This window comes from Gracilinanus agilis, chromosome 1, assembly GCF_016433145.1.
Source record: "Gracilinanus agilis isolate LMUSP501 chromosome 1, AgileGrace, whole genome shotgun sequence".
NCBI lineage: Eukaryota > Metazoa > Chordata > Mammalia > Didelphimorphia > Didelphidae > Gracilinanus > Gracilinanus agilis.
Window position 1 is genome coordinate 137924425 of NC_058130.1, and position 27644 is coordinate 137952068.

Consider the following 27644-nt stretch of genomic DNA (forward strand, 5'->3'; position numbering starts at 1 on the left):
TTCACTTCTGTTTTATGGATAAGCTCATTCCATTCACAATCACAGTTATGATTACTCACTGTAATTTCCCTTCATTCTATTTTCAACCATTTATCCCTCTCTCTTTATTTTTTTTGTATCCCTCCTCTACAGTTTGGTTTTTTTCTAACCATTATCTTCTTTTATCTGCTCTCTCTTTTATTATCCTGCCCTTTTCTCTTTTCCTCTTCCCCTCCAATTTTCCTGTAATGCAAGATAAATTTTCATTACCAATTTAGTATGTATATGTATTTTTTCCTTTTTTGAACCAAATTGTGAGTTTAAAGCATTGCCCATCCCTAACCACTATTTCCCCTTCTTCTATAAAAGTTCTTCCCTGTGTGCTTCTTTTATGCGAAATATCTTTCTCCATTTTTTCTCTCTCTTCAACCTTCTCCCAAGGCAACCCTCTTTCTCTTCAACTCACTTCTTTTTTACATCATTCCAGCATAATCTACTCACTCCTGTAACCTCTTTTTTCCATAGAATCATTTTCTCTAAAAATAATAAAACATTTTGGAAGATACATGTCCTATCTTCCCATATAAAAAGGTAAATAGTTTAACCTTATTGGGTTCTTTAATTTCTCTTCAATATTTACTTCTTAAGTTTCTCTGGAATCAAGTATTTGAAAGTGAAATTTAATATTCAGCTATTGTCTTTTTATTAGAATTGCTTCAAATTCTTCTATTTAAATAAATGTCTATGTTTTCTTTTTCGGGATTTATTCAGTTTTGTAAGTTATTTTTAAGCGAGTTATTCTTAGTTGCAATCCCAATACTTTTGCTTTCCAGGTAATCATTCCCCTCATCCTTCAAAATGTAGCTGCTAGAACCAAGAAAACATTGTACAAGAGACTGATACACTATGGCACAATCAGATGTGATTGTGCCATAGTGTATCAGCCTTTTCTACTAGCTGCAATGCAATGATCCAGGACAGTCCTGAGGGACTTATGAGAAAGAACGCTATCCACATCTAGAGAAAGAACTGTGGGAGTAGAAACACAGAAGAAAAACATATGATTAACATATAAGTTTGAAAACATATATGTTTATATGAAAACATATAAGTTTTCCAAAGCTATATGATCTTAATTGTCTCCCTCTCTCTCAATCCTGCCCCTTTTTTGGAGCTGGCAAACAATTCAATCTGGGTTATATATACATATATTATCATGCAAAACATATTTCCATATTGTTCATTTTTGTAAGAGAATAATTATATAAAATCAAAACTCCAAAATAAAAACTGAAATAAACTAAAGTAAAAAATTGTGTGCTTTGATCTGCATTCTGACTCCTAATGGTTCTTTCTCTAGAGGTGCAGAGCATTCTTTGTCATATTTCCTTCAGAACTGTCCTAGATCATTGTATTGCTGAGAAGAGCTAAGTCTTTCATAGTTGACCATTCCACTATAGTGCTATTACTGTGTACAGTATTCTGATTCTGCTTATTTCACTTTGCATCACTTCCTCTAGATTTTTCTAGCTCTTTCTGAAATTATCCTGTTCATCATTTCTTATAGCACAATAGTATTCCTTCACCATCATATACCATAAGTTGTTCAGATAGTCTCTAATTGATGGATATCCCTTCAATTTCCAATTCTTTGCAACCACAAAAAGAGCAACAATAAATATTTTTTGATAAGTCCTTTCCCCTGTTTTCATGATCTCTTTGGGATACAAGACCTAGTGGTAGTATTACAAGATCACAGAGTATATACATTGTTTTATAGCCCTTTGGGCATAATTCTAAATAGCCCTCCAGAATGGTTGGATCAGTTCACAACTCCAAGAGCAATGCATTAGTGTCCCAATTTTGCCATATTCCCTTCAACATTTACCACTTTCCTTTACTGTCATATTGGTCAATCTGCTAGATGTGAAGTGATACCTCAGAGTTGTTTTAATTTCCATTTCTCTAATTGAGAGAGATTTATAGTATTTTATATGATATTTGATAACTTTGATTTCATCTGAAAACTGCTTATTCATATCCTTTGACCATTTGTCAATTGGGGAATGACTTGTATTCTTATAAATTTGACTTAGTTCTCCATATATTTGAGAAATGAGACTTTGTTATATGAGAATGTTAAGTTTTTAAATTTTTTAATATTTAAATGTTTAAATTATAAACTTTGTTAAATGAGAAATTTGTTATAAAAAGTTTTCCCAGTTTGTTGTTTCCCTCCTAATCTTGGTTATGCTGGTTTTGTTCATACAGTTTTTTTAAAATTTCATACAGTCAGAATTATTCATTTTATATATGGTAAAGTTCTTTATCTCATTTGGTCATAAATTCTTCCCCTCTCCAAAGATCTGCTAGGCAAACTATTCTATGTTCCTCCTAATTTACTTATATTATCACCCTTTATGTCTAAACGTATACCCATTTTGACCTTGTCTATTAGGGTTTATACCTAGTTTCTGTCAAACTGTTTTCTAGTTTTCCTAGAAGTTTTTGTCAAAAAATGAATTCTTATCCCATAATCTGGGGTCTTTAAGTTTATCAAAAACTAGAGTGCTAAGGTCACTTACCCCTAAGCTATTCGATTGATCTACCCTTCTATTTCTAGTCCCAGATCATTTTGATGGTTACTGTTTTATAATGTAGTTTGAGTTCTGATACTGCTAGGCCACCATCCATTACATTTTTTCTTCATTAATTCCCTAAATATTCTTGATCTTCTGTTCTTCTAGATAAATTTAGTTATTATTTTTTCTAGTCCTATAAAATAGTTTTTTGGTAGTTTTGATTGGTATGTCACTGAATAAGTGAATTAATTTAGCTATGTAGATATTGTGTGCTTTGATCTGCATTCTGACTCCTAATGGTTCTTTCTCTAGAGGTGCAGAGCATTCTTTGTCATATTTCCTTCAGAACTGTCCTATATCATTGTATTGCTGAGAAGAGCATATACAAGTGAGATCTGGAGATCTCATACAAGTGACAACATTCTAGAGACTCAGCTTTCCACCTTAGTAAAAATAGAGCCAAATAAAATCCCTTCTAGGTAGATGAATATGCTTTAGTCCCATCAGCAACAGGATCATGTCTCTTAATCTCCCCTAGACCCTAGCTCTGATCTAGGCCTTTCCATAGGGATTCATCACTTTTTGGTGTTATTGCATGTATAAAGTTTATAGGACCTAAAGCATAAAATACTGGCTTTGGGAGAGGATTTTCTAGGAGGTCTCATTATCCGTTATAGCAATGATTTGTTGTGAGGACTCAGAACTCAGTCCCTAGTCATAGAACACAAAGTACAAAGTGAACCCACCGGAGTGGTTCTCTAAAGGGAAGCAGGTGTCGGGAATTTGGCTCGACTACTCTGGACAAACCCTGGAATGGCTCTGTCCGTTTGACAGTGAGTCTGGAGATGAGGACATTTCTAAAAGATCTACCTCTGACCAGGTACCTTCTCCCAGTAATAAAGGGCCAAGAGATACCATATCCCTTAACCAGGAGGCATTTGATATTTGGCCCTCTTAGAAAAAAACCGTCTACCTGTGGCCTGCCCTCTCTCTTGTTGGTAACAAGATGTTCCTTTCTTTCCCTGAGCATTGTGTTTGTGAGAGGAAACCCTATTCCCTAGCAACAGGACACTGGTGTGGAGTATGGAGTTGTTTCCTAGGAGATAGAAGCCACTTCAGTCAAGGGCACACAGGGCAGCCCGGTTCAGACTTCTCTCTGATCCCCGCTTTAAGGAGAGTCCATTGTCCCAAGGACGATGCCACAGTCCAGCGTCCTGCTCACCCAGGAGCCTTCCCCGCAGACCGTCCAGATCTGCGACCTTCCCCACAAGGTCTATGAGATAGAACGCAACACAGGGCCGTACAGCTCCTCGGGCTCAGCCACAGCCGGCTTCCGGACAGCCAAATACCTCTCGGAGGAGTGGTATCAGAACAACTACGCCCGCTACCACGAGGCCTTTGCTGACCGTGACCATGCCGAGCGCAACAGGCACGAGTCCAAGCAGCTCACGTGTGAGACGGAGGCCCTGTGCCGGCGCACGCAGTTGGACTCCAGCAAGAAGGTAGGGGAGAGACTACAGGACATATTTTTTTGGAAGTCGGAGCTTCAGAGGGAGATTGAGGACCTCTTGGCCGAGACAGAATTACTGAATGGTAGCAAACTGAGGATGGAAAGGGCTCTGGACGCCCTTGAAGTACCTTTCAGCATTGCCACAGACAACCTGCAGTGCCGGGAGAGAAGACAACCTCCAGACCTGGTTCGGGATAATGTGGAACTGGAGCTGCTAAAGGTACAGAGTCCTCTCTCTTCTTGGGGCAGGCTAGAGAGATGGGTCACTCCCCCCCCTCTCCTACGGCCCATCCCCCTCCCACACACATACACCCATTCTAAGGCAGCTGCCAAGGAACTATTTTCCTAACAGTGGCCCGTCTTAGTACGGGATGCCGCTGACTGTGGTGAGAAAAGGTCCCAGGGTGTCGTGTCAGTCCACTTGTCTATGTAATGGCACCCAAACCCTCTCATCCGCCACTAGAGTTGCATTACTTTTAGAAGGAAGCCCTATTAGGTGACAGAAAGGGCTGGGCTTCAGATACTGGGTATTTTAATCTATGACTTCAGAAGAGAATGGAGGGCCTGAAAGGAAAAGTCCAGAATGCAAAAGCAGAATTTCCAGATGAGGAGACTCTAGAAATTATCTAGTCTAATCATTTCATTTGATAGATGAAGCAATGAAGGACCAGAGAGGGGAGAGGACTTACCCAAAAATCTCATTGGTAGCATGTAGCAAATGGTTTGAATCTAGATCCTGTTTCCAAATTCTTTCTCCTGCCAGGGTAATGTGATTTCCCCAATTTCATTTTCTTTTTATCAATACAAGATAAGGCCAAAGTTAGTACACTGAACCTTCTGTTAAGTTCACATTATGCAGTTACTTGTGTGTCTCCAAGATGTGTGGAGGAGTGAAGGAGAATGAAATTATAATGTGGTCAGAATTAATGAGCTGATGAATGGTTGGGCAAGATCTCTTAAAGGGACGGTGTAGAGGGCTTTTGGCAGCTAAGTGGAATGATGGTTAGAAAGCCAGGCTTGGAATCTGGAATCTGAGTTCAAAGTTTGTCCCAGTCATTTACTAGCTTATATTACTTGTTTGCCTCTGTTTCCTCATCTGTAAAATGGACAAGGAAATGGCAAACCACTCCAGAATCTTTGCCCAAAAAACCCCAGTGGAGTCACCAAAAATCAGTCAATTGAAAGAATTGAACAACAACAACAGAGGTCATTATCAAATCCAAATCACTCATTTTACAGAGAAGGAAACTGGGAAATTAAATGGCCTCTACTATCCTACAGGAAATAAACATAAGAAGCAGGATTAGAATCAGTGCTCTTTTCCCTGAGTAATGTCATTTCTGGATCAGCTGGCTTGCCCTGTATCATTTTTTTTACAAATCAATTCCATATGATACAGGGCAAAGAATATCTGACTGGGAGACAGGAGTCCTTGGTTTGCTTGCTGACTTCCTGTGATGAAACAAATCATTCCCCTTGCCTTGACTGAAGTTTCCTTCTGAGGACTTTTTGACCAAGGATTTTCAAGGTTCCTAACACATTTAAACTGTATGGGCCTCTGGGTCACTCTGCTTCTGGTCACGCTGGGCTTTTACTATGTTTATCTTTAACTATATCTATACTAGTAGAATGGTTGGGGAGGAAGAGAAGTGGTCAAAATTGACAACTTCAGGATTCATTGTATAATGAAAATTCAGGTTCTAAATGAATTTCTCTTCCCTCCTCTGATGCCTCATTCCCTTCATTTGATGTCTCCTTGCCCTCCATCACTTAGTGATGGCCTGCTTTCACCCCATTGCCCAACTACCACTCATACATTCCCCATTTTCGTTTTGAGGCATCAAGAAATGTGTTTTCCTTTAGTAGAAGACATGGGTCTAAATCTCTGCTCCTCCATTTAATACTTGTGTTACCTTAGCTAAGTCACTTAACCACTCTAGACTCAGTTTCCTCATTGGTAAATGGGATAGACTAGAAGACTGTTAAGAGCTTTTTCATCCCTAAGTGTATGATGTTAGGGCCAACACTCAATTTGCAACTTTAAATAAGGAATTATCATTCTAATTTTCAGTTCCTTCCTTTTAAGAATGCTAATTTTCTGTTGGAAAATACATTTTTCCAATCAATTCAAGTGAATATTGGGGAAAGAAATGTGGCATAGTAGAAGGAACAGTAGAATTAAACCTTGGAGATGTGGATTTAAGTCCTGGCTTTATCATTCATTATATAGTCTGATTCAGGAAGGGATGGTTCACATCCTTCTGAGGTCTATGAAATGACCTCATAAAGGCTCTTCCATCACGATCCTTTGTGCTTTCCTCCCTCCTATGATGTAAACAATAATAAACCAAGTCAAAAAGGAACTGATCTGTGTGCCTTGCCTTGTGCTCAGCTGTGCTGTGAGGAGACACAGATGAAAGGTTGATCTGTATCCTCAGGAAGCACACAGTTTAGAATTACACCCACAGCATAGTTAAAGAATAGTAAATGACACTTTTATGCTTGATGTCAAAGAAGAGTATAAAGAGAGCCATGGCCAAAATAATCTATTCCCTTGAATTTTAATTCGTAGACTTTCAGAGTTGGAAGGAACTAAAGATGTCATCAGCTTTAACCTTTATATGATACAAATGAAGAAACAGAAGTCCAAGTGGAAGTGATATGTCCAAATTCATATAGTCAATTTCTGACTGAAAAGGATTTGAACCCTAGTGTCCTGACTCCCAGCCCAGGGTTCTTTTCACTTTGGTTAGATGAAGAAATGGTCTTTAACATGCTTTTCAGCTTTAACATTCTATACTTTTTTGTTCCTGATCTGATAGCATTTGTCTTCATGTTTCTGGATCATAACCTGGAAATCATCTTCACTGTGTAATTTAGGATGCTTATAGATTTGATTGGAGCATGGTTTCCAGGACAACAGAATCCACAACTATCTGTTACTATCTGTAACCCATTTTAGTTTATACAATTTAGTTTTGGCTCCTCCTTCAGGCCCCATTGAACCACGTAGGCAGCCTCTTCATTTCTATGCTAGACTGAGAGATGGATAAGATCTCTGAGGCTGGAGAATCTGGACATTTATGACACTATGGCTCTAGAGGGGTCAAAAATACCCTTAGGTCTTATAGCAAATGAGGAGAAACGTTCTCACGCTCAAACTCCTGAGTTATCTATTTGTAAAACTTAGGCCAATTCCTAACAGAGGATCCTGAGCTTGGGACTTCAGTCTATCATCACATATTAGTTCTGGCTTCCCAAGATAAATCAATAGGGTCAGCTTGTGCCTGAAATGTGAATCAAGAGACAGGGTAGTTTGTCTTTGATGGTTAATAAGGCTTTAGGTGTTCTTTCTCCCGAATTTCTTTAGGAACTATCAAAGACAAAAAAAAATCTATAAGATCCAAAGGAGTGAAACTCTAATGGTGAAATTTTAGGCAGCAAGATAGAACAGGGATGGAAGGAAGGGGAAATGGAAGAATAGGGAGAGAAAGGAAGGAACATTTATTAAGCTTTTACTATGTACAAGGCACTGTACCACACACAATTATCTCATTTGATGACATTTAATCAAATATTGATTGAGAAGTTATAGAGTGGAAAGTCAAGAATGAGAAAGAGTTTCAACTTTCCTCACCTTGTACAGTGAATGTGTGTTCTCAAGCTAAGGCTATTGTTAGTCATAGGTACTGGTACATAGAATGTCATCCCAACGCCATGGAAATAGAATTGTACTATAATTAGTTTATGCTCTAACCTTGACCGAGTAACTCTAAACCTCAGTTTCCTCACGTGTAAATGAATAGGTTGGTGTAGATGATCTCTTACTTACAACATTGATGTTTTATGACTCATTATTCTCCAAAACTCAGGAAAAACTCCAAGGATGTACCTCTCAAATTTAGTGTGTGAATATTCTATTTGTGTTCTACAATAAAGCTTCTCTTAGTATTCCTCATCTCCCAACAAACCCAGCTGTATGTTCCTTTGCTGAAATCAAGCAAATCAACAAATCCAGTTCAACAAATAAATAAATGAATGAATGAATGAACGAATAAACAAATAAATTAATGAATGAATGAATGAATGAATAAGCAAGCAAATAAATAAATGAATGAATGAATAAATAAATAAATAAATAAACAAACAAATAGATGAATAGATAAATAGATAAATAAGTGAATACCTATTATGTGGAGCACTGTACTAGGTAGTAGGAGAGCTATGGAGCTCAGATAACGGATGACCTTTGTCTTTGTGGAGTTAAGAGAATAAATTTTGTAAAAATGTTTTATCGGGATTCTATTTTTTACATCATTCTTATATGCCTTTGATTCTCCATTATCCTCCCCCCACCTCAATAGAACAATTAAGAGCAGTCAAACAAAACAAATTAATGCATTGGATGTATCTGAAAAGGTGTGCCTCATTCTGTACTTATAATCCATTACCTCTTGGCCGATAGGTAGGAAGTAATTCATCACCATCAGTCTTCTGAAGTTGCAATTGGACACTGCTTTAATCAGCATCACGGATAACTTTGTCACATTGATCAATCCACAATTACATTGTGGGCTATTTTCCATATTGATGAATATTTCAAATGTTACCTTTTGATCTTAGGGGGTTTTTGTACAGTTGTTTCCATAAATCCTCATTAGAGGATCCGCCCAAAATTATGTACCATTTCTTTGGTTCTTTTAATATCTGGAGGGTAGAAACGTTCCATTGAGGTCATCTATTTGTTGTCTTTAATTCTTGTTATGTATCCAGAGCATCTTCTCTTCAGTCTGTACATATCCTTGATAATGTCCTTTAAATATTTTTTTCCTTTAAATATTTCTTGCATACAATCCACCTCATTTATAACCTGATCCATCTAATTTATTCCCACCATTCATCTTTCTATTACCCTTTGGCTTCTTATAATAGTAACTCTTCTTAGGTCATGGAAGGTATGTCATGATTTTTAGCCACATAATATAATTGGGAGACTATTGGTATGTAAGAGATGGAGCTGAGCTTTTTCAGCAGTGAGTAGTTTGGGATCATTCAAAGCACTGGATATTTTCCCAGATAAGATTCATTTAATCTCTTCCTCTTACTCAAGAATTGGCCTAGCTCAGAACCTGTTTGTAGCACTTTGCTAAGATATGTGTTCAATGGTCCTCTTCAGCTATTAAAAGAAGCAAAGATGGAAAGCCAGAAAAAGCTTTACCATGTACACACATATATCTACACATGTGGATAAAAATAAATGTATTTACATGTATTTCTTGGAATGATACAGAATACCAACTCTTGCCCTATGTATGCCTAAGCATTCATAAATATATATGTAAGTATGTATGTATTAAGTTGATAATGCCCTTTCAGTTGCATTTCACAGTCTGGGTGTAATCATCATTTTTTATTTCACTTGATTTTTCCAGTCTGGATCAGACCAATTAATGTCCTCTACATAGCTATGCACTTTGCAGAGAAAACTGCATGGTGTTCTGGAGCTCAATGTAGTGAATATATTTTCATATGCAAATGGAGACATTTGGAGAACATTGCTATTGATGGGAAGCCTTTCTTCTGTCCGGACTCTGCCCATAAGACTAGTGAACATTTTAGGTTAGCATCTACTAACTTTTCTTATACCTGGACTGATATAGATTCTTGGCAGATTATTGAACAAAGTTGTTTTTGTAGATCTATTTGTCATTTTCTGACATTTTAATTTTTCCATGGGAGACACTTTGGAGAATTTTCAAGATCACGTTTTCTTTTAATGAGGCAATTATTTTGTATTTGGGGGAAAATGGAGACATTTTAATAGGCAAATAACAGCTTAATCGTATTATAGTTTTGACCTTGAAGATTTCTGAAAGTATTTCAGGGTCTGACCAAGGATCTGAGGACCATACTTTGAGAACCACCATAATAGAACATTACCACCAACAATCTCAAGAAGGGTTCTTTTCTCATACCCATCAATACCTAAAAACCCACCATTTTTGATTCATTTGTTTGGCTTATGATCATACTCTCCATCCTTACCTTCAGTAGTAATAATAATACAGCACAGTACTCATTTCCACATCAATCTTGATATGGAACATAGTCATTAGTTAAAACTTTCTAAACAATAAATACACAATGAGATCTTAAATTCCCTACACCTTTCGGTTAAAGGTATAATGATTACTACCTGCTATAAAAATCATTTGGTCAAAGACTTCTTGCCCCTTTCTCATGTAATTGTCAAGGATATACCTCGTGAAAACACAGACCATTCTCACAGTTTATAGAGATAAGAAGACAATCAAGAAAATCAGTAATTGGTGGTTTTTGATTGCCTTATGGTAGTGGAGGGTGGGGAATAAGTGATCTCATTTTGGTGGAAATTTATTTTCTTTGCAATATCTTGGAAATCAGTTCCCTAAGTGCCTTTAAACGTATTTTTCCTTGTTCACAGACTTCCTATATATGGACCTGGTGTGGCCCAGTTGCCTTTCCCAGCCACCATCTTAAATGCCCTCCTATTTCCTTAAATAGTATGTTGAGTAAAGAGGTGGTAGAGTCCAAAAGTGATGGTTCCATCATCATACCTGATAATAAACTGTTATATAATGCCAGCAAAACTGTTTCATTCCATATTTATTGTTCTCTTCCAATTTTACCCACAAATAATTTCTGAATGATGTGGCGAAGCTGGATCTCACACCAAACTTCATGTGCTTGTTTTCTCCTTGACTCTTTTTTTTAGTGTTTTGTGAAATAATGCTCATAGTCTTATCTCATCTTCCACCATAATGTTTTACACATGAGCTTGTAAGCTGGTGCTGCTTTTGGCTGCCTGGTCTCCCTATCTGACATATCAGATTGAATATTCACTTTGAGTTTCTGGCTTCTTTCCAGTTTCTCTTTTAGATTATTAGAGTTAGCGAGGTGGTACAGTAGATAGGGGCCTGGAATCAGGAAGAGACGAGTTCGATTCTGATCTCAGACACTTACTTAGCTGTGTAACCATTGACAAGTCACTTAACCTCTGACTGCCTCAGTTTCCTCATTTGCAAAATAAGAGGAACAGTAGCACCTATCTTGGGTTGTTGTGAGGACCAAATGAAATAATATTTGTAAAATCATTTAGCAAAGTGCCTGGCACATAGCAGGCACTTAATAAATATATATTTCTTTCCTTCCTGTTGTTTTTAATATCTTTAAGAATCAGTGATATTAAGTTAACATCTTTTCTTTTGTCTATTTCCCATTTTCACTATTCTTAGTGTGGAATAGGAGGCTAAAGGACCATGAGACTAAGGACCTACAGGGACTGTAGGAGTGACATACATTTTACAAACAACAAAGTTTAGGCTCAGACACTTGCCCAAAGTAACAAAAGTGCTAAGTTGAAAGACCAGAATTTGAACTCTTGTTAACTGCAATTCCAGTACTCTTTTTCATTGTCACACTGCCCCCGACTTGAATATGGTTCCTGGACAGCCTAAGAATGCAGGTCAGGAACTTGTCTGTTCCATGGTGAGTTACTGTGTATAAAGTCATCTTTCATCATCTATGAAGTACCCATCATTTTATATGCCAATAAGGCTTCAGGTGCTTGTCTTTGGAGGAAAAAAATTGCTAATATTTATGAAGCAATATATTAGTTTCTCTGAGGAATAATCACAATGTAATAATGATAGTAAAAATAACTAGCATTTATATAATGCTTTAAAGTTTGCTAAGCTACTACTACTATTTCTTTTTTCTTCCTCCCTCCCTTCCTCCTTCCCTCTCTCCCTCTCTCACTTTATCTTTCTCTCTTCCTTCCTTCCTTCCTTCCTTTCTTTTTTCTTTCTTTCTTTCTTCCTTCCTTCCTTTCTTCTTAGAATTGATATTATCAATGGTAAGAAGTAGGTCATTGGGGTTAAGTAACTTGCCTAGGTTCACACAACTAGGAAGAATCTGAGATCAGATTTGAGCTCAGGTCCTCCTGACTCCCTGATTGTCTATCTAATGCACAATTTAGCTGCCTCTTCAACTATTTCATTATTAATGTGCTATGATCTCTGAGGCCTTAGAGTCATATTTGATTATTTTTTCCTTTCCTTTCCTCTATATTCTCTGTTATTAAAATCAGTTACATTTTTCTTCAAGATGCATCATTATCTACTTGTCCATTTTCAGCCCAGTCCACATACCCTAGTTCAGGCTCTTATCACCTTCTATTTTTCAAATTATTTTTATTTTATCAAATATTTTCTAGTTACATTTAAAAACTGTTTAATAATCATTTTGTAAAACTTTAAGTTCCAAATTCTCTCCTCCCTTCCTCCCTCATCAAGAAAGCAAATTATCTGATTTCTATTATATATGTGAAGTCACACAAAACATATTTCCTCATTAGCCATGTTGCAAAATAAAATACAAACAAAATAAAACAATAAAAATAAAGAAAGTTCAAAAAGCATGCTTCAGTCTCCCTGCTAAGTTCATCATATCACACTCTGTAGATGGATAATATTTTTAGCATGGGACCTTTGGCATTCTCTTGGACATAGCTCAGTCTTTACAGTTGATCATCCTTATAATATTGTTGTCACTGTGTGTACAATGTTCTTCCAGTTCTGCTCACTTGATTCTACTTGAATTCATATGTCTTCCCATTATTTTTTAAATCATCCTGCTTCATCTTGCCTATTGCAAAATCCTTCTAATTAGACTTATCTCTTATCTCTCCAAGTCAGTTAGCCCAGACTTCCAGAGGCATTTACTAATGCACAGCTCTATAGTATAGTGGAAATAGTTCTGTCTTAGAAGATATTTATAAAGCACTTAGCACAAGGACTGGCAAATAGTAGGCACTTAAATGTTCTTTCTCTTCCTCTCCCCTCTTTCAGCACAGAAAGTTGATTAAAACTCTTGCCTCTGATTCATAGTAGTGTGTGACATTAGACAAAACACTTAACTACTCTGGATTTTATTTGTAAAAATGAAGGGGGTTGGACTAGATGGCTTCTGAGATCTCTCCTAGATCTGGGTTCCTAAATGATTCTGGTGTTCAAAGTCCTTCAATGGCTCCATACCACCTATGGTATAAAATGACAAGTCCTCAATCTAGGAATGAAAAGACTTTTATAACTGAGCTTCAATCCACCATTCGAGTTTCATATCAAACAGCAGCTGCTCTCCTCTAGCCAAGTCCATTTCCTCACAATCCTTTAAATATGCCCAGTTCACTCCTCATTCACATTGTTCTCTCACCTAAATGCCCTTCCCTTTCTTCTCCTCTTACCTAAATGCTACTGATTATTTTCCAGCTTCAACTTTAGGAAGATTCACCAGAACTCTCTCATAGCAATCCTCTGGCCATATCTCTTTTCCCCCTCTAGCTTATGTTGTCTGTGCTTATCTATAGTGAATGTTGATTACACTGTCCAAGATTTATTTGTTCTTTGTGCATGAGTTAAGAGCCATGGGAAAGCAGAAACCATATGGGTAGCAGTATCTTTGTGCTACAAGAAGGGGGACTGTTTCTGACTTCATCTAACTCAATCCAAGAGCTAATGTAGTCATGACTCCTTGAGAACTCATGCTATAATATAATGAGGTACCTATTTCCTCCAAGGAGGCTCATTTTCCTTACCAATAAAGTAGAGTTATTCTTAATAATTTCTTTTTTGTTTTGCTATTTTAATTTGGGAGTATTGATGGGTATTCTGAGATTCAGAAGGATAAGCCTTTCCTGAAAACCTCAACAAAGATTTAGAATGCTGTGATCTTTGAGAGAGAAGGGATCCAGGAGTTTTTAAAAAAGACTATACAACCTGAGAAACAGACTCCATTAAACTTTTAGAAAGAAGTATGGAGGAGAGGACAATAGGCTAAATAAAAGATCATACTTTAAATCACCTACCAAAGAAATAGTCAAGACCCAGGGAGGATTCAGCTCAACCTTAACCAGCTGGAAAGAAAGAATGGAAAATATATTTCCATAGTGATACCTAACAGGGTTATGTTATTATTACTTCAAGACAACAAGAATAAGATTCCATTGGTGTGGGCACATCCTCTACCCTATGCAATCATGATCTCTCCATGTTTTACTAGATATTTTCATAAAGTACTGAGGGGAAAGAGATTCATCAGCATCGAAGTCAATATTATTGTTGTAGGAATATGAGTCATTGTCATCATCTTTATCATATCAATAATAGCTTATAAAATGGGACTAGGTGTGAAGAGTGAATCAAACTCTATTTGTCTATCAACAACTTTTAAGTTAATCAATCAAAATCTTAAGTACTCCTACTTAGTACCATTCACAGTCACTTGCTAGAGTGGGTTAACAACTACCCCACCCAGTGCTAGGCAAATTGAAAGACTGTGATTGGTTCTGTAAAGTGGGGAAGGGACAGGAAGTGATGTGGAAAAAAGGACTATTAAAAGTCCTGAACTTCCTGTCCAAGGGGCTTCTCCTTTAAACTTCTTCTTCTTTGGAGTTCATCTTTGAGCTTTCTCCGTGTTGGTGAGCTGGACTGAAGGAGGAGACTCTCCCTGGATCCTGCATCAGCTTGCTGGGTGAGTAGCTGGCCTTCCTTTCCTGGCTTTTGGAGAGATTAGTTCTGGAGATTCCTGCCATTTGGATTTGGAGGGAGACTGCATTGGTAGAACCCTGGCTAAAGACACTGCCAGGATTTCTGGTTGAGGATTACAGGGAAAATGCACGTAGAGACAGAGTCTTGGGGAAGCCCTGCTGGGGCTGAGCCTGGCTTCTCAGGAGAAGGACTGGTAGGCTTATTAGAATCCATCTCTTTATATACATTTTTCCACTTTCACTCTTTCTACCTCTTTGTAAATGAAGCTGCTAAAAGTCATTTTGACTTAAACTATAATATTTTTAAATGGGCAATCACAATATTACTTTAGAACTTTCATATTAGTATAAACCTGAATTTAAATTCTTACAATGGTCTAGATGACCTCTGAATTCCTTTAAAGCTATAACTCCATGATAATTATTTTTTATTAAGATACCACTTATTCCCCATGGGAAATGAGCTAGACTAATAAAGTTGGCACACTGTGGTTATCTATTGGTGAGGCATATTGAAGTGACTTCTAACTCTAAAATTCTGTGATTCTGTGATATCCCCAGAATCCTCATTTTGAGGCCAGAGGAATACTTCTGGTCACTGTATTTTTTGACTGGTCACTATATTTTTGTTGTTTAGTTATTTCAGTCATGTCTGACTCTTTGTGACTTCATTTGGAGTTTTCTTGGCAAAGATTCTGGAGTAGTTTGCCATTCCTTTTGCAACTCATTTTATAGATGAGGAAACTGAAGCTTAACAGGGTTAGGTGACTTGTTCAGGGTCAGACAGCTAAGAAGTGTTTGAGGTCAGATTTAAACTCAGGAAATTGAATCTTCCTGACTTTAAACTCAGTACTCTACCCATTATACCAACTAGTTACCCAGATGATCACTACTGGAAGAACATAAACTCTAATCCTAATGAAGGGGCCAACTATTCATGTTTTGTTGGACAAGTTGTTCCCTTTCTGAGCCTCAGTCTCTTCATCTGTAAAATGGGGATTATAATACCAACCTTAACAGAACACAGCTGTAAGGAATAAATTAAGAGTTTGACTAAATATATGAGAATTCTAAGATAATACTGTGGTCACCAATTTAAAAAGATTATAGCTCAAGTCAAACTGACTTGTAGTAGTTTTATTTACAAAGAGGTAGAAAGAGTAAAAGTAGAGAAATGTGAAAGAGAGTAGAGAAGAAGTCTAGCCTATCACCCTAAATGTTGCTCCAGTCTACAGTTCAACCAAGGTAGGGCTCATTAGCCCCTCAGCCAGAAGACTCGGTGGTGAATTAAACAAGGATTCAACACACGTGGCCTCCTCTGAGAAGGGGAGGCCTCTCCAGAACTAATCTCTCCAGAAGCCAGGAAAGGAAGATCAGTTTCTCATTCACCCAAACAAAGCTCCAAAGCGGGAAGATCCAGGAACAGTCTTACCAGAAACAGTCCAAGAGCCTGAGTCCCAGCTTGAAATCCCAAGTTGTAGCTTCAAGCCACAGTCCCAGTCCAAGATCCTCCAAACCCAAAATTCAGGCTGAAGACTTCTTTGGACAGGAAGTTCAGGACTTTTATAGTCATTTTTCCACATCACTTCCTGTCCCTTCCTCCACTTTATGGGAGCCAATTGTAGTCTTTAAATTTGGTTAGCACTGCCCAGGGGGGTGGTCAGTCACTTTTGGAATTGTCACCCACTTTAGTAAGTGACTTGCGGACTCCCCCTACTTAGTATTAAGTGGGGGTGTTTTCAGTTTTTGTTGATTGATTTAAAAATAGGCAAGGGGAGAATTAATTGTATCTTCACACAGGATAAGTATGAGGAGGTGCTGTTATAAGTCTACTACCTAGCTAATTCTCAGGTTAAAAAAGCTGGAATCTTCCCCCTTTTGTGAGCATAAATCCTACAAACCCTGGGAGTGACATAAAAATTTAATCCCCTTTAAGTTTCACAAAGAAAACCAGCCCCATAAATTTAAGTGAATTATAGTCATTTGGTCTTCAAAATGGAAATACTATTTCTTTTTTTTTAAATTAATTTATTTCAAATATTTTTCCATGGTTACATGATTCATGATCTTTCCCTTCCCTCTTCCTTCTCCCTCCCAGAGCTGATAAGCAGTTCCACTGGGTTACACATGTATCATTGTTCAAACTTATTTCCATATTATTCATATTTGCAATAGAGTGATCTTTTAACACCAAAACCCCAATCATATCCCATTGCATCACATGATTGTTCATATGTTTTTCTTCTGTGTTTCTACTCCCACACTTCTTTCTCTGGATGTAGAAAGTGATCTTTGGAAAGATTATTTCTGTCGGGTCTCCACAGCAAAGACTCATCAATATAAAGTTAGTCTAGTGAAGGATTTATGACTTCTTCTGCACTATCAGGGGCAGCCCTAGTCCTGCTGGTGTTGGAACTACAGAATTATAAAATGAAGTGACTGCTTGAAATCTGGAACATTCATTACTCTCTCAATTGTAGTCACTCATACTACTAATGAAAGCAATTTTTATTGTTAACTGGGATATCAGCTGAAAGTGACTTAAATCTGCTTCCACACCTAAAGGATTTTTCCACCTGTGTAAGGTTCAAGAAGATTCATTCATTTATAGAGTGCCTACTATGTATTAGATTCCTCCTGAAATCACTTAGCTAGCTGAGAAAGGTTACCATTACTTTACGTAGATAAGGTAGGCACTTTATACTCTTAAAATGGTGACCCCCAAAGTGTTCAGGAGAGACTTGCTATAGTTCCCACTTCAAAATAAGGATTACTGCATACCTCTGGAAGAGCCCTGTTGTATAAACACAGTGGAATTGCTGACCACTTAAACCCAGAAACCTGTTCCTGGGCTTAGCACCTTACACAATTTCATGGACTGGTATTGGGAGAAGTACTAAAAAGCACTCCCAGGAGCTATATGGTGAAAGAAACACAACTAGGGTGATAAAGAATGAGCTTAAGCAAGTCCAATCCCAGACCTGCTCTTCATGAACTAATCACCAAAAGCCAGGAAAAACCCAGGAAAGTGTTAGTAAATAAGTAAATATTTAACAAGTTCTTAAAATTGAAGGGCACACACTTAAACTTAATCTGCATCATTAACATTTTGTCCATCATATTCTTGAGTCCAGACAAACCACGAGATAACAAACCAAGCTCTGATTTGCAGTTTTCCAATTTCTGAGGTATAAATACTTGCCACTGAAAATTTAACAATCATCTGTCTGAGAGCCTTTCTGGGCTGACTCCAGTATACCTCTGACTCTATCCCAAACCAATACATGTGGAGGATTGTTAATCTTAAGGTTTTATAGATCATTGGAGCTAGAAAGGATCTTTGAGAGTCCAAAACCTTAGCTTTATATATAAGGAAACATTCTCGGGGAGAAGTAACTTGCCAACTGTCAGAGATATAAAGCAGAGATTTTTCTCAGTGACATCTTTACAGAATCTAATGCAACTCTCTCATTTTATTAAAGCCCCTTCCTGTTTTGGATCTGATGGTTTTGTAGTAATCTGAGTTTTGAGGCAACTTTTCTCACAATAGCCTTGTGAGGGAGGTAATACAAATATTATTTCCATTTTATAAATAGAGACTTGGAAGGGCATGATAAGGATAACATTTAGTAAGTATCAGAATTAGAATTTAAACTCATGTTTTATAATGTCTCTAAAGTTAGTATTCTTTCCATAATACTATGCTGCCTTTTTTAAAAAAAAAATCATTCGGCCCCAGTCTGAACATTTCCAATGCTGGGTAATTCACTTTTTTTTTTCAAAGAAACATGCCTATTTTTGTTTGCTCTGGTTAAGACATCTTTCCAATTCCCTGAAGTTTAGAGGGTATTCTTTGTTGCTTCTTTCCTTATTTATCTAATAAAGTGAAGGATTGCAGTTTTGGGGGTTTTGTTTCTGTTTTAGTTGGTCCTACAGTATCTGCATTAAGTTAGGGGAAGGAATTTCCTTTTTCCTAGTCTAGAAGGGCCAGACAAATCCCACATTCTCCAAGGGGTAGAGGAAAAAATTGGCCATGGCCAAGTTTCATGTTGTGGCAAGAATACTGGGTCAGCAGCCACAGGTGTACTGAAATCAGCTCATATTGGCTTTCAAGACTCAATTGTTAAATTTTCAATGTGAACATTTCTATCTCAGAAACCTCCAAATGCTAGAAATCAAGGCATGATTTGTCTAGGAAGTTAGCCGATTGTTAAGAAAATGATGGAGAAAATGTTGATGCAGATTAAACTATAAAATGTGTCATATGCATTTCAAATATTTCTTAGCACCCCTCTGGTTCATGTGCCTGATCTTTTTTCTGGAGGAAGCACCAAAAGGACCATCAAATAATAGCTCACATGTCAGTGTAAGGGGAACCATTCAGTTTTAGAGTGAGAGCCAATGGAAGTCATTCTTAAGACTTCTCTAACTCTCAGAGAGCTGACTACCTCCCATTAGCTCTGTACTTTCATGAATGTTAATATTTATCTCCCTAATTTAAAGCAAAGGTTCTCAATCTAGTGTCTGCTTGAATGGGGGAAATTTTACATTTTTATTTCAATTTTTTTCCTTTGTAATCCTATTTTTTTTACTCTATACATTTAAAATATTACTCTGAGAAGGGGTCCATAGATTCCCAGAAGAATCTAAGACAGAAAAAGGTCAAGAACCCTTGATCTTAGGATTTGATGTGTGGATTTACCCAATTAGATCACAGCTCAGCTCCCACTTTATGTAAGCCTTTCTCCCCTTCTTATTCCCAGTTGTGTGCTTCATTGATTCACCTCTAACTCTAGGACATATTATAATCAGCGTTTAATCAGAATAAATCACAGGTTGCCTGGGGCACTGAGTTACAGATGAGCTACTGATCTGCATTGGTAGAGGGAATTTCTCACTAAGAGCTTCTATATGGAAAAAAAATATCTGAGATCCCAGTCCACTTACCCCCTCCCCCTGACACACAAAAAAATCAAAGTCAAATCAAAGCAGAAGTATTAGTCAGCATATCACAGAGACATAGACAGAGCATTACATTATATTAGATCCCTCCCAACTTCTTCCAAGAAACCTTTTCACAGGGCCATATCCTTCTTTCCCTCTCATCTTCCAGCCTGGAATTGTCCCAGAAATGTGGTTTTCAGTCGATCTAAGGTAGAAGCTTAGTAAAAAGGGGTTCCCTCCCCCAAGAGATATATATGAAATACTAGAAGTCAGACCTTCTATTGATGCAAATCAGGAAATTTAAGTGCTCTAAGAATTGCTTTTGCAGAGGAGTAGCATGGTTTGAGCAAATGGGCAACACCAGGCTCTCATGACAATCCTATATCTCCATCTTTGAACAAAGTCAATTGGACTTTCTCCAATTGTCACTGCAACTATCAGTGTGCTCTCCAAAGGAAATGGCCCAAGAAGTGGTAGTGGTGGTGGTGGGACACCCTCAGATGGGTCCTTATCCTTTTCTCCACAAAATCTTCTTGGAAAAACCCACAAGTTTGTTATTCTTGATGTACAATTCTGTGCTGTCTAGACTGAGAAAGAAACTGAGGTCCATAGATGAAGTGACTAGCCTCAGACTATATATTAGGAAGTATTGTTAGTGATTAGTAATAATAATAATAACTGACAAAGTATCTATGTACCTTGGGGCTGGTGGGTGGCAAAGTGAATGGAGAACTATGCTTAGACTCAGGAAGACTCATCTTCATGAGTTCATATCCAGCCTCACACACTTACTAGCTTTGTGACTCTGCCAAGAAAACTCTAAAATGGCTTCATGAAGAGTCAAACACAACTGAAATAACTCAACAGAATTATATACATTGTCACATTTAATTCTCACAACCCTGTAAGACAATGCTATTATCTCTATTTCATAGATGATGAAATGAGATTCAAAAACATAGCGATGTTTGAAGCAGAATTTGAACCCAGGTCTTCCTAACTCCAAATCCAGCCTGTCTATCCATTATACCACACTACAGAAGCAGAATGAAAACCCAAGTCCTTTTGAATACAGATCTAAAATGCTTCTTTTTACACTTATGTTCCCTCTGAGTTTCACAGCATCAAAGAATTTCTTGGTTGGAAGGGACTTCAAAGTCCATGTTTACCAAGCTGGATTTGAACAAAACATGCCTGATAAATGATCAAGCAGCTTTTGTATGTGAGGCAGGATTTGTTTCCTGAGGCAATTCATCCCATTTTTGTTACTGTCTGTTATTCAGTCCTGTTCAATTTTTCATAATCTCACTTGGGATTTTCTTAGCAAAGATACTGAATTGCTTGCCATTTCCTTCTCCAGCCCACTTTACAGATGAGGAAAATGAGGCAAACAAGGTGAAGTGACTTGCTCAGGGTTATACAATGTCTGAAGCCAGATTTGAACTTGTGATGTTGTGTTCATTGAGCCACTTAGCTGCCACTTTTAAGTAGCTCCATTTGTAAGTTAACGTCTTTATATCTGACTTAAATCTACCTCTCTGTCTTCTGAGGCCAAGTGGAACAAGTCTGTTTTACAAAATAGCCCTTTTACAATGTCAACTATCCTGACTCAGGCCAGTCATATACTACCTCTCTTCCATCCATCACTTTCCCACCAGTAAACTGGACTCTCTTCGTGTATCCCTAAGTGTCCTCATGTATCCCTTTATCTTTCTGGGGTCTAGGTCCCCATGCCACTGAGGAGACCTCTCCCATTTCTCACTTCCCCTTTAAGTATTGTCTTACTGGATTAGACTGTAAGTAACAAGAGAAGAGACCATCTTGCTTGTGTTTTTTGTTGCTTAGTCATTTAGTTGTGTCTGACTCTTTGTGATCCCATTTAGGTTTTTTTAGCAAAGATCTTGGCACCGTTTGGCATTTCCTTCTCCAGTTCATTTTACAGATGAAGAAACTGAGGCTTAATAGGGTTAAGTGGTTTGTCCAGAATCAAATAGCTAGTAATGACATGAGGCTGAATTTGAACCTAGGTCCTTCTCATTCTTAGATTCTTTTGAAAATCTATGGACCCCTTCTCAGAGTAATATTTTAAATGTATAGAGTAAAAAAATAGGATGACAAAGGAAAAAAATTGAAATAAAAATGTAAAATTTCCCCCATTCGAGCAGACCCTAGATTAAGAACCTTTGCTTTAAATTAGGGAGATAAATATTAACATTCATGAAAGTACAGAGCTAATGGGAAGTAGTCAGCTCTCTGAGAGTTAAAGAAATCTTAAGAATGACCTCCATCTGGCTCTCACTCTAAAGCTGAATGGTCCCCCTGCCTTTGGGTTGAGATAGTGTCTGAGAAAGCATTTAGTACAACAATTATGATAAGTCACCAACATTTATATAATGCTTTCAGTTTTGTAAAGTACTGTATTATCTCTATCTACTGCACCACCTAGCTGCCTAGCATGGGGATAGCCCACTCAATCTTTAATGACAAAAATAAAAGCCAAGAACAGCTCACATTTATATAAGCATTAACATTTACAAAACACTTTATGCCCAACAACCCTGTGAGATAAGCAGAATATTTTCTTTCATGTTTAAAAATATTTTTGATTGATATTGTTTGTTTTTCATCACTTTCTTCCTCTATCCTCCTTCCCAAAAGACCATCTATTATAAAAAAGTTTTTTTTAAATGGAAGAGAATATCAGCAAAATCAATCAATCAATCAAAAAATACTGAATGCAATATTCCATATCCATAGACCCACCACCGTTCTAAAGAAATTGGAGGAGGCATCTTTTCCTCTCTTTTTAGGGGGATCAAATTTGTTCTTTATAATTTCTCAACATTTATTTTGTTTTGTTTTGTAGTTTTTTTATTTCCATTGTTTAACTTTTCCTTAAATAAATGGTATCAACTTCAATTCAAATTAATTGCTACCACAAAAAATGGTATATATAGAGCCTGTCATTTCTTTAATCATTTCATTAAAGTACAGGCATAGCAGTATAATCTCTGGATCAAAGCATATGGATATTTTTGATACTTTATTCATATAATTCCAAATTACTCTCCAGATTAGTTCTACTAATTCAGACCTTCACCAAAAATATATCTAGTGTGCCTATCTTTCTACAGCCCCTCCTGCTTTGATTATTTCCATCTTCTGACAGTTTGGAATGAATGAAGTAAATTTCAGGCTTGTTTTGATTTGTATTTCTCTTGTTAGTAAGTTAGCATGTTTTCTCATATGGTTGTTTATCATTTGCATTTCTTTTGAGAACTGTTTGTTTTTTAGTTATTTATTTTTATTCCAAATTTTACAAAACCAAATGAAACAGCATATCCAAATAAAAAGAAGCTAGTACACAAATGAAATCCCAAATCCCCTATATATTTAGCTTACTTTTCTTCATATCTACCTAACTAATCCTATCTACTAGTATCTCAACCTCTCCCCACCCTCCCTGCATTGCAAAAGATATTGTAGAGGTGGCCAACATGTACATATAAATTGTCATATTCCACCTTTCTGTTTCCTTTCTGGAGAGAACATCCATTTTATTCTTCCAGGATTAATTCTGTAGCTGTGTACATTGGAGAACTGTCTCTTAATACCCTTTGATTACTTCTGTATTTGATATTTTGCTTTTATATATTTTTTAGTCATCTATATATCCTGGATGTCAATTTTTTTTCAGAGCTATTATATAAAAATATTTTCCCACATAAAGAATTCTCTTCTTATCCTTGATACATTCATTTTGTTTGTACAAAAGCTTTCCAATTCCATGTAACTCAAACTATATTTTCTCTTTATAATTGTCTTTATTTTTTATTTGTTTAAGAATTCATTTTCTATGGGGCAAACATTGTTATCATTATTCTACATCTGGGAAACTGAGACTCCAAGGAAAGGATCTGCCCAAGGTCACATAGCAAGTTAGCAAAAGAACTGGAGATTAAACCCAAATATTTTGACTCCAAGTTCTATGGCCACATCTTTTCATAATTATACAGCAATCAATGCTGATTCCTAGTAAAATGGATTCTCTCTTCTTAAAACACAAATCAGAAGACTAAATATAGGAGAAGGGATGAGTGACATTGATGTATAAAATAATAGAATCATAAACATAATGGTAATGATAATTGATCTTTATATAATACCAGACAGATGGCACGTTATTAATCTTGAAAGAATTGGCTTCCTTAAAGCCTTCACTTTTTTTCCCCACATGTTTAACAAACTAATCATTTATGGCTCAATTTGCTGATCAGTGTCTTTTGAATTGCTTTGCATTTTAATTATGACTTAGTCTCAAGATAATCAATTTCAAATTTTAAAAGTGATTTTCTTGGCATCATTCTTGGGAAAAGAAATGAAATAATGTCTAACACAAGAGAATAGAGTATGTCACATGGTGCTGCCCTATATGTTTGCCCTCCTTTCTTTCCTCCTCCCCCTCTTCCCAAGTGTTATTCAAGATGGGTGTAAGTTGTAGAAGGACCAGTGGATTTGGGGTCAAGTCTTACTGACCATTGTTTGGGTTTCTGATTTCCTTATATGTAAAATGAAGGAATTGGACTAGATGATTTTATATGGTTTAATCTGAATATTGTGATTTATAAAAACAAGAAGTCTGGGATCAGACAGGATTAAAGTGCTGTGTTCATCATTTTTGTTTTCAACTCAGGAAGCTGAACTTATCCGAAATATTCAGGAACTTCTGAAAAGGACCATAATGCAAGCCATCAATCAGATAAAGTAAGACACCTTCTTTCTAACATTCTTGTGTTGCTGACCAGACCTGTAGAATCAGCCTTGAGTCACTTTATTGACCTTTCCTCAAAATAAAGAACAGATATATTTCATGAATGAATCATCAAAGGGATGTTGCACAAATCATGGTTTGATTTATTGTTTGGTTCATTAAGAACCACTTAAGAAAGTGATGAAGAAAATGTTAAAAATTCACATTAATGTAAAAGAGTATTGTACATATATTTGGGAGACAGGGAGCTGGTTGTTGATCATCTGCAAGCACACCAGTGGATGGATGTAAAAGAATAATCCCTCAACTTTTTTCATGATTTAGAGAATACCCATAGGAAATTCAGAGTTGGAGTGATTACAGTGCCAGACTGAATAAAAGGCATGAATGTCTTAGTGCTTTGCCACAATCCTCCATTGGTTAGTAGTCATAGAACCTTGGAGTTTCACATCATCCAGAATTTCACGATGACCTAGTCTGAAGGCCTGGGTTCAAATCCTGAGTGTTTCTTATTACCATTAGGAAAGTTACTTATCTTCTCTAGGCTTATATTTTTTATTTATATTTATAAATACATATTTTTAAATGGAGTGTTTTGTTTGAGTAGATGTTTTCTTAAGGTGTATTCTCGCTATAAATTCGAGACTCCTATTAGGCAAAAAATATTCTTTTCATTTTACAGATAAGAAAACTAGAGCTTAGAGAAAAAGGAAGGTCCTACTACTAGTAAGTGGCAGCAGAACCAAGAATAATTTCAAATCCTGTCATTATGCTTTTCTCCCAAGTGGTTATGAACCTGCAGTATCCCCTGTGTAGGACAAAAATCACTTTTACATATATTTATATTTACTTATATTTATGTATATGACATTGTCACATTGCACATATGATTCTCATACATGTCTGTATGTACATACATGCATTATGTATACACTCACTTTGAAATCTGAAGCAATCCCAGCAAGTCCAACAATAGTCTAGGAGCAGTAAAGAAGACTATTTTCTTTTTATTTCTTGGTTGATCCTGACCCCTGGTGGATAAGATGAGATTTCCCTCTGAAATGATGAGTTTTACATGACCATTATTTCCAAAGAATCCCTAAGATCTCAAAACTGGAAGGGGCCCGCAGAAACCATCTAATCCAACTTTTTAATCCTTACTTGGAATCCATTTTACTCTCTCCCAGACAGGTGGCCATTCGGTCTTCACTTGGGCCATACCCAAAGACTGGAGCTCAATTGGGTATTCACAGATGAAAGAATAATTACATTAATATTAATAATCCCCACTTATATTGTACTTCCAAGTTACACAGCAATTTTTACTACATGTCAAGTAGATATGACAATTGATATTTACAGATCAGGAATCAGCCTCGGAGAGATTAACTGACTTTAGAAATGTTCCCATAGCTAGTAAAGAGTCAGGACATCTAGGTCCAAATTCTTACACTAAATCCAATTTTTTTCCACCTGCCATATTCTTTCCCAGTGGACACGAATGTTTATTACCACACCCAGAATCAGAAAATTAGAATAACCTCATCAGGTCCCTTATCTAGTGCTAGATTTCCAGAACTCATTGCAGGATTGTAACTAAGGCTGGACTGTCAGGTGCTAGTATATGAGGGACTTCTCTTGGAAGATAGACTTTCTTTCCATGATGGTCCAGACCTCCCTTTCCCTCATGCTTTGAGTCATATGACCCTCCTTCAGGGTTAAAAACGTCTCATAGCAGAGTGTCTGACTTAGAGACAAGAAGATCTTGGTTGAAATCCTACCTCTGATACTACCTGTGTGACTTTGGGAATATTATTTAATCTCTACGAACATCATTTTTCTCTTGCAAAATGAAGGGATGTAATAAATGAATGCTGCAACCCTTTCCAACTCTGAATTTCTGTGATTCTTTGATTCAATGTCTTTTAAGTTCCCTTTTGGTCTAAAACTAATGCTGTGAAGTGAGATGAGCTCTGAGTGATGGAGTGGGGGTAATGAGCTAGTAAAGGCTGGTGGAGGAAGGAAAAAAAAGGATCTATCTTTTCCATTCATGGATCAATATGACTTTTGTGTCTTTGCCATCTCCTCAATTTATTTTGCCTCGGGGGAAAGAATTCTTAGTTTTGGCTTTGGTCCATGGTTAGCAATTCAACCCTGGCCCTTGGTGATTTTCTAATCTAGTATTATAAACTTTCATTTGAAGCCTCCAATGCCAGATATGATTGGTAGCTCTATGTCCTTAGAGGCCATGTTGCTATAATACAAGCTCCTCTTAGGGAAGAAAGGTTCTATGAATAGATCAGTAATTGGTGGGGCACCCATCCTAGGAGGATAAGGCTGGCTAAGTACAGTGAATGACTAAGTACAGAGAAATTCAGTAGAAGGTCAGCCACAGGTAGTGAATGGTTTTTAGACACAGAAAATCATTGAGCCTCTTTATATTGAGAGGATCCAATCAATCTCATTATTTGAGAGAATATCTACCTTGATAATAACAACAAAATGATATATTCAGGTAAAATCAAAGTTCAAATTCCCAAATTACAACAAGACACTTTTGAGATTTCATTGTCCTTTCTATCCAGGGAAGTATGTTTTCTGAGGGCTGAAGAGTAGAAGCCTAAAAGCCCTAATACATGGACAGAATCACCATTCATCCAGATATGGTATGACTGGGAAGAGGACAGAGGTGGGAAATGGTAAAAGGAATGCCCTTTTATTTTAAAAAGGACCCTTTCAACTTGTTGATTGATGCCCAACATTCCATTCCACACAAATGGCTATAACTCCATATGCTAGAGTTTGAAAACAACTTCAGTTCTATTATTTTATTGGATCTATGATGCATGCCTTAATTTTGGGAATCCTCAGTTTTATCATCTGAAAAATTAGCAATTTGGACTAGGCTGTCTCCCAGATCCCTTTCAGATCTAATACTGTATAGATTAGATCTCTGATTCTATTCTCCTATGAAGTATATCCCAGAGATATAGACAGGAAAACTAAGATTCCCGAGTAAAATGTCTAAGGTCATACTTTTAGTTATTCTGACTGTCAGTTCATGGTACTTATGCTATCTTATAGCTTTAAACTGCCCTGGTTTCTGTAACCTATGAGCAAACAAAGTGTCTAAGAACAAGTTTGGATGATGAAAAGGAGAAAAAGAAACTCTGAAAACTCTGAAAGAAAAAGACGTGCCTCTAGGATGGATAGAATAGGTGGTCACTGAAGACAAACTATAGCATTTTTTTCTGGGTTTGGAAGTTGGGATAG

The 27644-nt window shown here is 37.0% G+C and overlaps 1 protein-coding gene across 1 annotated transcript in view; it reads left to right on the plus strand.

Annotated features, from left to right (window-relative positions):
- The first annotated feature begins 3757 nt into the window (after positions 1-3757).
- The window catches only part of TEKT4 (tektin 4), a 50541-nt gene continuing 26654 nt past the window's right edge, over positions 3758-27644 (plus strand). The window contains exons 1-2 of the mRNA XM_044657112.1: positions 3758-4291; positions 24294-24364. Coding sequence (XP_044513047.1) covers positions 3758-4291; positions 24294-24364 — 605 coding nt within the window. The remainder of the gene's footprint in view (positions 4292-24293; positions 24365-27644) is intronic.